Raw genomic sequence first — 12,661 nt, forward strand, 5'->3', positions numbered from 1 at the left:
ACAATCTTTTGCCTAAAATGCACCCTTTTCCTATCTAGTATCTGTGCTACATATATTTCAATTTAAATTTCACATCCTCTGTTAAGATCTAATTAACAGTCCAGAATTTCCACCCCTATAAACTTTCAAAAATTTTCTATATTTTTTCTTTATAATAAAATAGTGCATTTGTTTTTAAAGATGTTTTTTATCTCCTCAGAAGACTCTATCACAACAGGAGCAGTGACCAGGTCTATTTATCTCACAGCTCTATGCATCTCTAATGCCCAGTATAATGCTGGAGAAATGATAAATGAATGAATGAATAATTTTATATGTGTTTTGGGGGGAAGTTGATAGAGGGGAAAGGTGGCTTTAGGTATGGAACCTAAAACTATGCTTTACAAACTATCTCTTGGATAGATGATTACCTAACTTTCCATGTGGATTCTGTGTTCTGAGTTAGTGGACATACAATCAAAGAGCTAATCTTTGATTGTATGTCTATTCCTCACAGTCTCCAGCATCAGGATATCACTCAATTACACTTTTAGTGTATTTCTCTTTTTAAAAATATTATTAATTGTGAAAATTTAGGAGATGCTATACTTAGGAGACTGCTAAGCTTTTCTATTTCATACTCTAGTAATTAGAAGTTTTGTTTTTCCATTCCGCCACTTTTGCCAACACAATTGCTACAGGATATATCTTACTACGTGGCTTTTGTTAAACGACACTTTTGTTTTATGTGCTAGGGTCTCTTTCTTGGCATTGCATTCTTTTTTTTTTTTTTTTTTAGAGAGAGAGAGAGAGAGAGAGAGAGAATTTTTAATATTTTTTTATTTTTTACTTCTCGAGAGAGAGAGAGAGAGAGAGAATTTTTAATATTTATTTATTTTTTTTAGTTCTCGGCGGACACAACATCTTTGTTGGTATGTGGTGCTGAGGATCGAACCCGGGTCGCACACATGCCAGGCGAGCGCGCTACCGCTTGAGCCACATCCCCAGCCCGGCATTGCATTCTTGTGTAAAAGTCATCATAAAAATTATAAATTTGAATATGGTTTAATAGAGGTTCATGTAAGAAATCCCTGCCCATAACTTTTTTCTTCACCTATTCACACCTGTTTATGCTTCCATATGAGCCTTCAAACATTTTTGCCAAGATCCAAAACCATTTCTTTTGTGATTTTGATTGAGATGAGGTTAGACAAATAAATTTAATTGGTGAAGAATTTATCTAGCTTTAATGTTCTCCTTCTCTATTTACTCATTCATTTATATATCTCAATTGTTTTATATTTTTCCATAATAATTTCATAAATATCTTGCTGGCGTTATTGTATATCCTGTTGCTTTTGTGTGTAGGATACTTTTTTCCTTCTGCTACTACGCTTTAATTGGTTGTTGGTGGTATGAAGCCATTGGGTTTTTTTATTATACTAAATCTCATTAATTTTGAAAATTTTTGATTATCCCCCTAGTATGTAATATTTAAGCAACTCTGTTAATAAAAATAATTTCACCCCCTTTTAAAAAGTGATACTTTTGATTTCTCTTACATATTATTATATTGACTAGAAAGTCTGGAACAACAACACTGAATAGTTAAACTAGTCTGGAACCCGACCACCTGATTCACCACTAACTAGGCATGATGCTATTTCAGATAAATTTGGAAAGAATGTATTTTCCTTTTCCTACTTTTCTGCACATATTTTCAAACAAGGAATATTTGTTGAATTTTGCAAATTCTTTCTAAATATTATCATTCTGCATAAAGAACCAGTTCTTAAGTTCATCACTATTTTTGTTTTCAAATTATTTTACCTTTGTTTTCTTTTCACATTTCAAGGTGATATTATTTTATTTCTGATTTGCTGAAGTTAAAATCTTAATTTATTTTATTAAAATAATGGTAGTATTTAAGGTTATGGATTTGACTGGTAATTTCAGCTATAGAAATTGAACAATAGTTACTACCAACAGGTTAATGGTGGTATCAGGGACAATTTTTTTGACATAAGGGAATGAATAGTACTGGCCCACTTAATATGGAGTTTATACTCTTAAATAAATGAGCAAAGATTATAGCATGTGAGGTTCTTGAAAGCCATCAACATCTTATCTGAAATTTATCTTTAATGACCTGTCATAACTGTTTATCATTTTTTGTGTTTTTACAAAAAAGGAAAATCATTAAAATTTTTAAATTGCTATGGATCTGGAGCTTGTAAATAAATATTTGTTTTATGTAATAAATTAATCATAGAATATTTATGAAAAATAAAATGATATAATATAAAAAGGAGTAAATATGGGATTATATGTGGAGCTGGGAATAAAGGCAGAATTAGGTTTATATTTTTAGGTCTGTTTGCAGATACACAAACAACATTAAACACACAAAAAATTTTCACATTAAGTATACCTTACGTGAAGAAATGTAAGAAAATAAAACAATGATCAAATATGGTACAAATTTATTATAGGGTTATAGAATTCATACAACCTAAACTCCTTACAGCATTGAGCACCTATACAGTTTTGTGGATTTCACAATACAGGTATCAGTGAGAAACAATCACTGAATTAGTGATAAATGACTTACTCATAAAGTTGTTCACATATAAGTCATTGTAGAGCACCTAACAGAAATGCAAATATGTAACTTCTAAATTCAGGAAAGTTTCACAAAATGAAAACAAAACAAAAAAATGTTAAGAGATTTGACATGCTTTACACAAAAACATCAAAAACAATTTTAAATATTTTGAATTTAAAGCACACTCTGCCATATCATTGTGTGAAGAGCTTGCTTTAAATAAGGACAGATGATGGAATTTATTGTCAAGATGTTAGCTGACATTCATGCTGCTTTCAGAAATCTAAACCCTATAAATTCAAAAGAAAAAAGATAATAATGATGTAATTTCAGTTTCAAACAACAAGCTGTGCCAATTAAAGTAAAATTTTACATAGCTTGCAGTGGTTAGTAGTTTTTTTTTTCTTTTTTTTTTTTTTAGTACAAGCAATAGAGTAAATGCATGAGTAAATATCTTGAGTATCCCATAAACTTTAATTTCGAAGTCATATTGTAAATCTCTGACTTCTTATTACCAAGGATACTCTTTCTCTGTTGTCTCTCACTCTTGACAGATCTTGGTCTCAACAATAAATTCATTGGGAAAGTGTCTGATCTTCCAGCATTTATCAATGGCACGCTTGTTGAAACCTGTGAGGAAATGCACAAAAAAGTGTTTTTTGAAATTTTGTGAATATGCAAAAATATCTAGACTTGCTCTCCATTTTCCCATATCCTCTACACTATCTTCCACTGTCCTTATAACACAGGATGAAGGAAGGAATAAAATGCCTACCCAGCAAAAGGTCTCTGCGACGAAGGCGGAAGGACTTTCTGTTGTTGCAAAGCTGGTAAATAAAGATGCCAAGGTTGCTAACATCACGGATTTCTTCCACAGCAACCAGGTCTTCACGAACCACATAAGTGTGAGGCAAGTATTTGCCACTCTAAAATTAAAAAATAAATAAATAAATAAGATTGTAACGAGAAATTTTTAAAGAAGTTCTTAAAATCCCTACCTACAACAGATATAATTAAAAAATACTTTATTTTCTAGAACAGTTTTAGGGTCACAGTATGCTTTTCTATTTCATTTTGACTATCAGATATTGATTATATATATTTTATCACATATTGATTGTATATATTAATGGGATTCAGTATGACATTTCCAGACATGCTGTGTGTTGTGATCAAATCCAACTTTCTTTTATCTACCAACCTACAGTCTTCCCAACTATTATTAATCACTATTCTACATTCAGGTAATTTTTTTTTTTTGGTTTTGCTTTCACATATCAGAGAGAAAACAAGGTACTTATGTTTCTGTCTAGCTTATATTGCTGAACACAGTGTCCTCTAATTCAATCCATTTCGTCTCAGCATGTTGTTTTTTCAAAAATTATTTCAACAAAACAGAATTCTTTGGCCTGACTCAAATTTTCAGAATCAGGAAGCAAAATTATTTGGGAATGCTTATAGAAAGAATTGACTGACTTCCAAAATACATACCGCCAGTTTGCCAAAGAGTTCCACCAGATTCTTCGGAGGCATAACAATGGAGGTATTGAGGGGCATCAGATAGCAATTTCCCAGAAGCAAGTCCAGATAAGCAGTCATTCCCTGTTGGGGAAGGGGGAAAAGTTCTATAGGTGAAATACCCAAGTATCAACACTGCTTATTTCCCCGGGTACCATTAGAGCAAGTAGTTACATATTTCCAAAATTAGCTAATGTGCATTCATTAATAAAAGAACAAAGGCTTTATTTCAAAATGATAAATACCTCTAAGAATGGCAAACCTACCTTTTCAAAGTCATGAATAATTGCTGCAGGGTCACTATCAGAAAAACTGGGAACAGGCACATCTATGATTGCAATGTTGTCATCCTCACGAATGTCAGCCTCCTCAGTCACAGGCAGGAAGTAAGGCTCTCCTCCTTGAAGGGAATTTATAGGATCTTCGGAATCAAAGAAGCACATCTCCCCACGGTAAATGGTGCTCTGAAAGGCAAAATGGGGAAATTTAAATCTTCTGATACTAGCTGTTATGACATTTGAATCATTTGTTCAATTCAAATCAATTCATTGTACTGTGTGCTAAACTAAGGCTTGTTGATGACAGTTATCACTATGAGGACAAATCAATTTTATGGACTGAAAGGCATTTTGAAATTTTTCCTTATGTCTTCATTTCTCTGGTGATCGCCACAGAATTATTTAGGTTGATACTAAATGTACAGCCATTAGTATTTCAAAGTATAAGAATGATAATTATTATTACCTTGGGCATGAAGTACTTGTAAATGCAGGCTCCACCAACAATAAGTCCTGCCAAGATGAATGAAAGACCTAACAGAGTAAGCATACATCTTCCAGACGAGCTCTCTTTTTCCTGGGTGGTAACTCGAAGCTCCTAATTATTAAGAGGCAAAACCAAAAAAAAAAAAAAAAAAAAAAAAAAGAAAAAGATAAAAATCATTTTTAGACATTTGCTTTCATATATAACTTACCTCCCTTAAAACCCAAGATATCTAAAAATAATATTAAGTCATCCTAGTCTAAAACCATTTTAAGACAATTTCTGAAATCTAATAAATGTGAAAATATCTTCAATTATATTAACTTTACTTTGGGCATTTCCAACCCCAAATACAGGTAGAATGTTTTTTTCCAAATACAAACTGCTAGAAATATGTTAATATAAACATTCATTTATGTAATGTTATATTCTCTTTTTATTAAAAAGCACTTAACATGATATCTACTCTTTTTAATTTTTTTAGTTGTCAATGGACCTTTATTTTATTTATTTATACATGGTGCTGAGAATTGAACCCAGTGCTCACACATGCTAGGCAAGTGCTCTACCACTGAGGCACAACCCTAGCCCTGATATCTACTTTCTTAACAAATTTTTGATGCACAATATAGCATTGTTAACTATAGGCCCAATCTAGCACAGCTTGATCTCTAGATATTATGTATGTCATTTAAATAAATGGAGGTAGTGATCTCTTGGACTTGTGTAGTGATATAATCACATACTTCTCAGTTATGCTTTTTTAATTTTTTGTAAACAAATTTATTTGTAAAATCAAAGGAGAAATAATATCCTTTGATTTATTAACTAATTTTTTAAAAGCTGCTTTTTTTCAAAATTTGGTTTTAAAGAAAGGAGTTCCATAATATAGGTATATGCCTTTTCCCCTTATTTTCAAAATTAAAATATTGAAGACAGAGATATACTTCCCAATTTTCCTAATTTTTTCAAGAAATGCAAACTTTCCTAATATCACCAGTTATTCTACAGCTGTGTATTGCACGAATAAGATAATGCTTTTCATGTTCTGGGTTCAATAATAGATTTTAAAGTATAGCATTGCTATGGGGCTGGGGTTGTGGTTTAGAGGTAGAGCGCTCACCTAGCATGCATGAGGCACTGGGTTCGATCCTCAGCACCACATAAAAATAAAATAAAGATATTGTGTCCACCTATAACTAAAAAATAAATAAAAAAGTATAACATTGCTAGACACAAAAGCCAACTGTGTAACAGGGACTTTAAAAATTCTGCTAAATCAATAATTTGCTTAGGAGTTGGAACAAGAAATATCCAGCGCAAAAAACTAACTGATTAACTGTACTGTTCCTAGGGCAGTGAACCAGAGGACCTTTCAGTCTCTTTCCTGTGTGCCATAATATGTTCCTAAGCAGCATTATTATTCAAGGGTAGAATAAATGAAGTCAGCAAATCTGGACCCTGATAACTCAGGAGTAAATCACTCAGACTGATATGTAAATAGAATTGTTTCAATTTTTCTGTCATTAACTCTTTTTCATGACAACTGAAATATTTATGTGCGCTAAGCTTAAATTAATATGGTTAAAATAAATGCATAGATGTGAACTTAATGTAGAGAAATAAGGGCAGCCAGCCATTTGATGTTATTTTCAAAAAAAAAGGTTTTCCTTTACAAGTTCGAAATTTCAGATTCACATTTTCTAGGCTAAATTTATTTAAATTCATTATCTCCATTAATGTTCTATAAACCTTGAAGTCCTTGCTGTATCCCAATAATTTTTAGAAACTTATAATTATTCTTATTAAGATATAAACTAAGATTAACACCACAAAGACAGAACTTTAAATTTTGTTTGGGAATCACTGAAGTTTAAATAATTAAATTTAGACCAAGAAAAATGAAGTAGCTTGTGGTAAGTCTCATATCCACGCAATTTGAAATTATCAGAGGAGTGAAGTTCTTTTGTCCTTGCTCTGGAGATGTGAAAAGAACGCTTTGCATTGCAACTTCATTTCTCTTTCCAATAACTCAGGAAGTTTATTCTTAAGTAGGTTTTAAGTATCAGAGTCTCAAAGTTATAGAATATTATTTGGTAGGAATAAGCTTTTTTTGTTTTCATTTAAATTTGTTGCAGTTCAGGGTGGTGGAGGCCATCAATTGCCTTAGGCAATATCTCTCTGAACTGTATTTTGAAGTCATTTTACATGATCTACAACACAATATTCTACTATTCTTAACCTGATTATCTGGCTGATCAGTATACTACAATGTAATGTGGCAATTATTATTGCTGTTGCCCTATAATGGCCAGATTAGAATCCTATGGAAACTTCTACAAAACCAAACAGATAATATAATCAAAGTGGAAAGGCTCAATTTTGTTTATTCCTCATTACACCACAGGTCTGACAGAAGTATTACTTGTGTTATAAATCTATCTACAAATTATGATGTTTTTGATGATAAGGGAAAAAGTTCTTTGTGGCTATATTTACATACTGGTATCTAATTAAACTGCCCCACCCCAAATTTGGCCATGTTATGCTTACAAAGTTAGCAGAAGGACAACTACATATTTGACTTTGTCATTTAATAAAATCCTCAACAACACAACGGAATGTTTCTTTTGAGTTCTAACATGTATAATACACAGTTTTTTAATTGCAGGGTTAAATATTGAGTTTCCATGATCAAAACTTCTGCATACACACACTAAAATTTCAAATTGAGTGCATAATCAAGGTTTTACTACATGGATTCTCATTTCACTCAAAGCAATTTTCAATCTCCACTCTGAATAAAAAAGTTAAGACTTTATAAACAGAACACAGCAAGTTAGGACACATATGCAAGCTTCACACTTTGCACACTTCACAGAATCAGAAAAAAATAGGATTGCCTTTTAAAATTTTTACTGAGGAAAAGGAGGAGTATTTACCAATGTGCAAATATGGTAGGTGTCTAAAGCAAACAGAAATCTGACTAAATGAATAAAGTCTAGCTTTTTTTTTTTTTTTTTTTTTTTTTTTGGTGGGGGGTGGATTTTCGAGTTTCTGGCAAAGTTAAGATTTTAAATTACAACATTGGACCTGCTTCAGATTTCTATGAGGGAAGTGGGATATAGTTCAAAAAAAAAAAAAAACTAACAGGAAAAGGTATTTTAAAAGTATTCTAAATTTTATTTTTACAGAAGAGTGTTTTCTTACCGAAACACCACTTCAAAAACATGTAAGATTCTTACAGTAAGAGGGCACAGTGAACACTCAAAACTCCGATTAAGACCAACCTAAGTTTTGACAGCTCCTTTACCCAATGCTTAACGCCGCTTGTGACCAGGGAAAAACTGAAAATAAATGGGAGCTCCTGTGTAGGTGCACTTTTGCCCAAACTCGTACAGCTCACAGTTCAAGCTGCCTTTTGCCATCATCCTACCTCCACAAACAGATTTTAGAAAGACTTGGATTCAGTAATTTCACCCACGCCAAAAAGAAAGAAAAAAGAGTTAAGTCTCTTGACCAGTGATCACCACCCTGCATGTCTTCTCTGCTTCTGTGGAGGCTATGAGTCCCTGGAGCTGATGACAGGGTGCCGTGCCTCTCCGTGATACCCAACCCCCGACCCGTTCCCCAAGAGAAGATGGCATCAAGTCCCAGGGGATTTTTTCAAACTCTCTCCACACTTCCTCTAGGATAGGGCGGCGTGGGTTGGACCTGAGGGAACATGGCGCAACTTGCGGGGAATCAAAGCGAAATGGGTTGCTGCAGGCAGAAGGTGGCGCGGTTAGACAGACCGGGGTACCCCGCAAACTCCACGGATCCTGCAGAAGGGCCTCCCCCAGGATACAGGGGCTGTGGGACAGCCTGCATTTTGTTCTCTGCCACCTGCCCACTTTCCACGTTTCCCCTTCACCGCCACCCCCCCCCCCCCCATTCCAGACCTCAGCAGGCATTCAGGGGCAGAGTGCGTACAGCTACCTTGCCGGTCAGGATCTGAGCTCGGACAGTGCGGCTCACAAGGGCCTCCACGTCTTGCCGTGCCTCCTCCTTTTGCACCGCGGTGGGGGTGTTGAAGGCGATTTTCACCATGGTGAATCTTCGGGCTGCGCGGTAAGGCGCGGCTCGAATCAGCGTCCTGGGCTGCAGGTTGGAAGAGGAGGAGATCGCGCTTGCCTAAGCAGCACCTAGTTTCTCCCCTGTCTGCCTAACGCTGCTGCAAGTCCAGGTCTGAGGATACTTATGACGCAGTCCCAAGCTGGGTGGGAGACCGTGGGCGGGCACAGGGAGGTGCTGAGGGAGGAGCGGGAGGGGGCCCAGGAGCTGGAGAGGAGGGGGTAGCGGGTGGGGAATTAACACTGGGGAAAAGAAGGGGAAGTGGAGCCCAGGGCTGGCTCCAGCTAGACGTGCCTCACCTGCACCCCAGGCACGCACCCACCCAACCTCTGCACTGTTAGATAAGAGCAAGACAGGAAGGAAGCCTGCAGTGTGGTGTCTTTCTGCTTCAGTCCAGACCACAATAGCCCCTGATTCTGACTGTTTTCCTAAACTTGGGCCTGGACCCCTGCGGAGCCCAGGATTTTAACTTGGCACCAACCCAAGCTTCCACAGCTCCGCAACCACACAGGCCCAAGAGCACACAGTTCCACGACTGTTCTGCACCTTTATAATAATGCCTTCCATTTCAAGAACACCTAGAAGCCAGCCTATAGTTACTTAGTCAATTTTCAACAATATTTTTGTCTTTCATGCATTTTTTTTGTAATTTTAATTTCCCTACCTACATCAGAAAAATGGGGCTCCTGTCCCCCCATCTCCCCATTTTGTGGAAAGAACATGATTGAGATACAGTGCAGGGTAGAAAGCTCATAATGAATCCGTGAAATAATCCAGACCTTTTCACTCTCCCAAGTAAGGGAAACCGGAGTAAATTCTCAGCCCAGAGCTTGTTTCTCTTCAGCCACCATCTGTGAAACCTTCAGGGAAAAAAAGCAGAAATGTGTGTGTACCTATGTGTTTAGGGAGGTGGGGAATACAAAATTTAGCCAGCTGCTAATGGGGAAGGGACCAATAATCTCAGAGGGGACAAGTTAGAAATTATTATTGGAATACTTACAGGATTACTTAGTGTAATCAAGCTACTTCTTTATAGTCAGTTCTCCCAGATTGGTGACATTAATAGAGAATTTCACCAGGTGAAATTCAGTCTGCAGATGGTGGTGATTGGGAGTTAGTCGTACAGGCTTTATAAATAATCCTGCTGCAGAAAACAGAAGAGGGACTGCTTTGGGAAGGGAATAGCATTACAAAACATAAACCCCAACAAAACATAATAAAACACAGCTTTTGTTAGAGAATTCCCCATCTACCCTTCTAATTAACTAAAAGCACTTGAATATACTAAGAATCACTAATCCTCAGTCCAAGAAATTTCAACTTGGAGTTTTTCCCACTGAGGTTTCCTTGACTCTGAAGCCCTCTCCTGTCTCCACTGTGGGAGCTTTGTGAAGACAGCCTTCAGTTTCTCGGATAGGCCACAGTTGGGAAGGTGGATGGAGGGAAACAGTGAGGAGCCTGTGCCTTACATAGGGCCAGAACCTTATAAAACAGGAAGTTTGAGTTTGCTTAGCAACTTTGGCATCTTACATTCTTTCACTTATTCTTGCTCAATTCTGTCTATTATAATTTAACATTTGTTCAGGCAACTTTCAGTGTAGGCAAAGGGAATCTCAACTTCCTGGGATGTTTCTCTTTACAGTTACCTTCTGTTTGCCATCACCTTTACGACAACTGGAATCTACCCATCTGGCTCTGTGATCCTTACCACAAGGATAGATAAATGGTTGCTCCTACACATTATGTACTAAGTGAAAGGTCCTTGTTAAGATAGTAACATATGATCTAGTGGATCTTCCCTCCAATGGGGTCACATAAGAGAAACAGATTACTTCCATGTTTTTTTTTTTCAGTAGAATAGATCCACACATTGTTCACAACCAAGACAATAAATGATCAGTTGCTGGGTATGTAACATTGAATAATTCTCCTAATCTCCTGAGGCTGCACTTTCCTCTGCTGCATTCTGCTGCTGTGAAGATCATGTGTGATAACACAGAAGGAAATACCTTTTAAATTATTCAGAAAAGGATGGGAGACTGAACTGGTTGGTTATCCTAGAATTCTTATTTTGGTCTGTGACATACTTATTTTTCAAGCTTATGGGAATTACCTATTTTATTTTTATGCTTCAAACATCCTTTAGCTTCTAGACTTAGATCCCACAGTGTCTGAATTTTGGTATTCTTGAAAAAAAGGTCAAACTTCTAGTCACATACATCAATATCTAACTTCTATTGTGAATTTTGAAGGATTTAACCATTTGAACGGGAATGCCAACCCTACCTCTCTGAAAGATCTTTGCTGCTATTAGATATATATGATTAAGACATAGTCTTGTGAGTTGGGCACAGTGGCACAGGCTTGTAATCCCAGTGTCACAGGAGGCTGAGGCAGGAGGATTGCGAGTTCAAAGCCAGCCTCAGCAAAGTTGGCAGGTACCACCATTTCCCTCTCAATATGTACATGGTAAACCTATGTTGGGATCATAGAGTAAAAACAACACCCATTGTTAACATCCATTTCAGGAATGGCAATTTTTTTCCTACATGTTTCTTTTTCCTTTGTTTAAAATATATTTATTTATTTTTATGTGATGCTAAGGATCCAACCCAGTGCCACACATGTGAGGTGGCAAGCACTCTACCACTGAGCTACAACCCCAGCTCCTCTTTTTCCTTTTGAATTTCAAAATATAAACTGCCACCTGCTCATTGGATTGAAGTAGTAGTGAACATATGTCTACTGAAAAAAAATGGTTCTTATTGACTAAGCTTTTTCTTTTATTATGTCCTTCTCAGCAACAACTTCTTGTTTCTTAGAATCAATTTCTATCACTTTTTTGTCTTGGAAACTGTGGAGATCTGGCTGCCATGCCAATTCCAGCTCACATTGTTAATAATGTCTGAATGCACACTATTCAAGTTTATAAATGACTTTCCTGTTCTTGCATGGCAGATGATGACTAAATTATCACAACTGGGGCTGAATGGAACATGGCATGCTATCAAATGCCAAGCAACAATATCAATCGTCTTTGAATAATCTTCAGAAATTACCACAGCTTTGGTCACACAAAGCTAAAGTTATTAGGGGCATCTGTAATACCATTTCACTCATTAATTCATTTATTAACATCAATTTTTACTGAGGATGTACTATGTGCATTTTACTGTGGTCAGCATGGGAATATAATGCTGAGTAAAGCAGATATAGCTTTGCCCTTATAGAGCAATCTGTAACAATGGAAATAGCATACTTGTCATGGGTTATTCAGTATTTATAGTCAGATCACTGTCCTTATTCTGTGAATTGGGGCAAGAAATTCTACAAACCACCATAGTAGTTCCACCTGCCCCCAATGCTGCTGGGAATAATTATGTCCTTACCTTACCTGCAATGGCTTCACACCTACCAATCTATTTATAAATATTATTTTGACAGTAAATGCATTGTGAAACCAGTTAGGAGACACTCTTATATGTTCCAGGTGAGAGGTAGTAGACTATATTAATGACTGATTGAGATACTATAAATTAAAGGACATCATCCAAAGAGGTTTCAAAGTCATATTTTAAAAGACTCAGTGCTAGCATAAGTTACATGAAGGAGAAAAATTAGGAAAATACTTTTATTTTGAATTACTGGAAAAAAAATGTGGTGCCCTTGATAATAGTACTACCC

At 36.0% G+C, this 12,661-nt stretch overlaps 1 protein-coding gene across 1 annotated transcript; it reads right to left on the bottom strand.

Annotated features, from left to right (window-relative positions):
* Positions 1 to 2,445: 2,445 nt before the first annotated feature.
* Positions 2,446 to 9,244, bottom strand: ITM2A (integral membrane protein 2A). The gene is made up of 6 exons (XM_081278152.1): positions 8,843 to 9,244; positions 4,847 to 4,978; positions 4,369 to 4,566; positions 4,076 to 4,186; positions 3,360 to 3,510; positions 2,446 to 3,214 (listed from the first exon to the last, which is right to left on the bottom strand). The coding sequence occupies exons 1-6, from the start codon at positions 8,951 to 8,953 to the stop codon at positions 3,126 to 3,128; spliced, it is 792 nt and encodes a 263-aa protein (XP_081134278.1). The 5' UTR covers positions 8,954 to 9,244; the 3' UTR covers positions 2,446 to 3,125.
* Positions 9,245 to 12,661: the final 3,417 nt, after the last annotated feature.

The sequence above is a fragment of the Spermophilus citellus genome (genome assembly GCF_964194105.1).
Source record: "Spermophilus citellus genome assembly, chromosome: X".
Taxonomy (NCBI): Eukaryota; Metazoa; Chordata; class Mammalia; order Rodentia; family Sciuridae; genus Spermophilus; species Spermophilus citellus.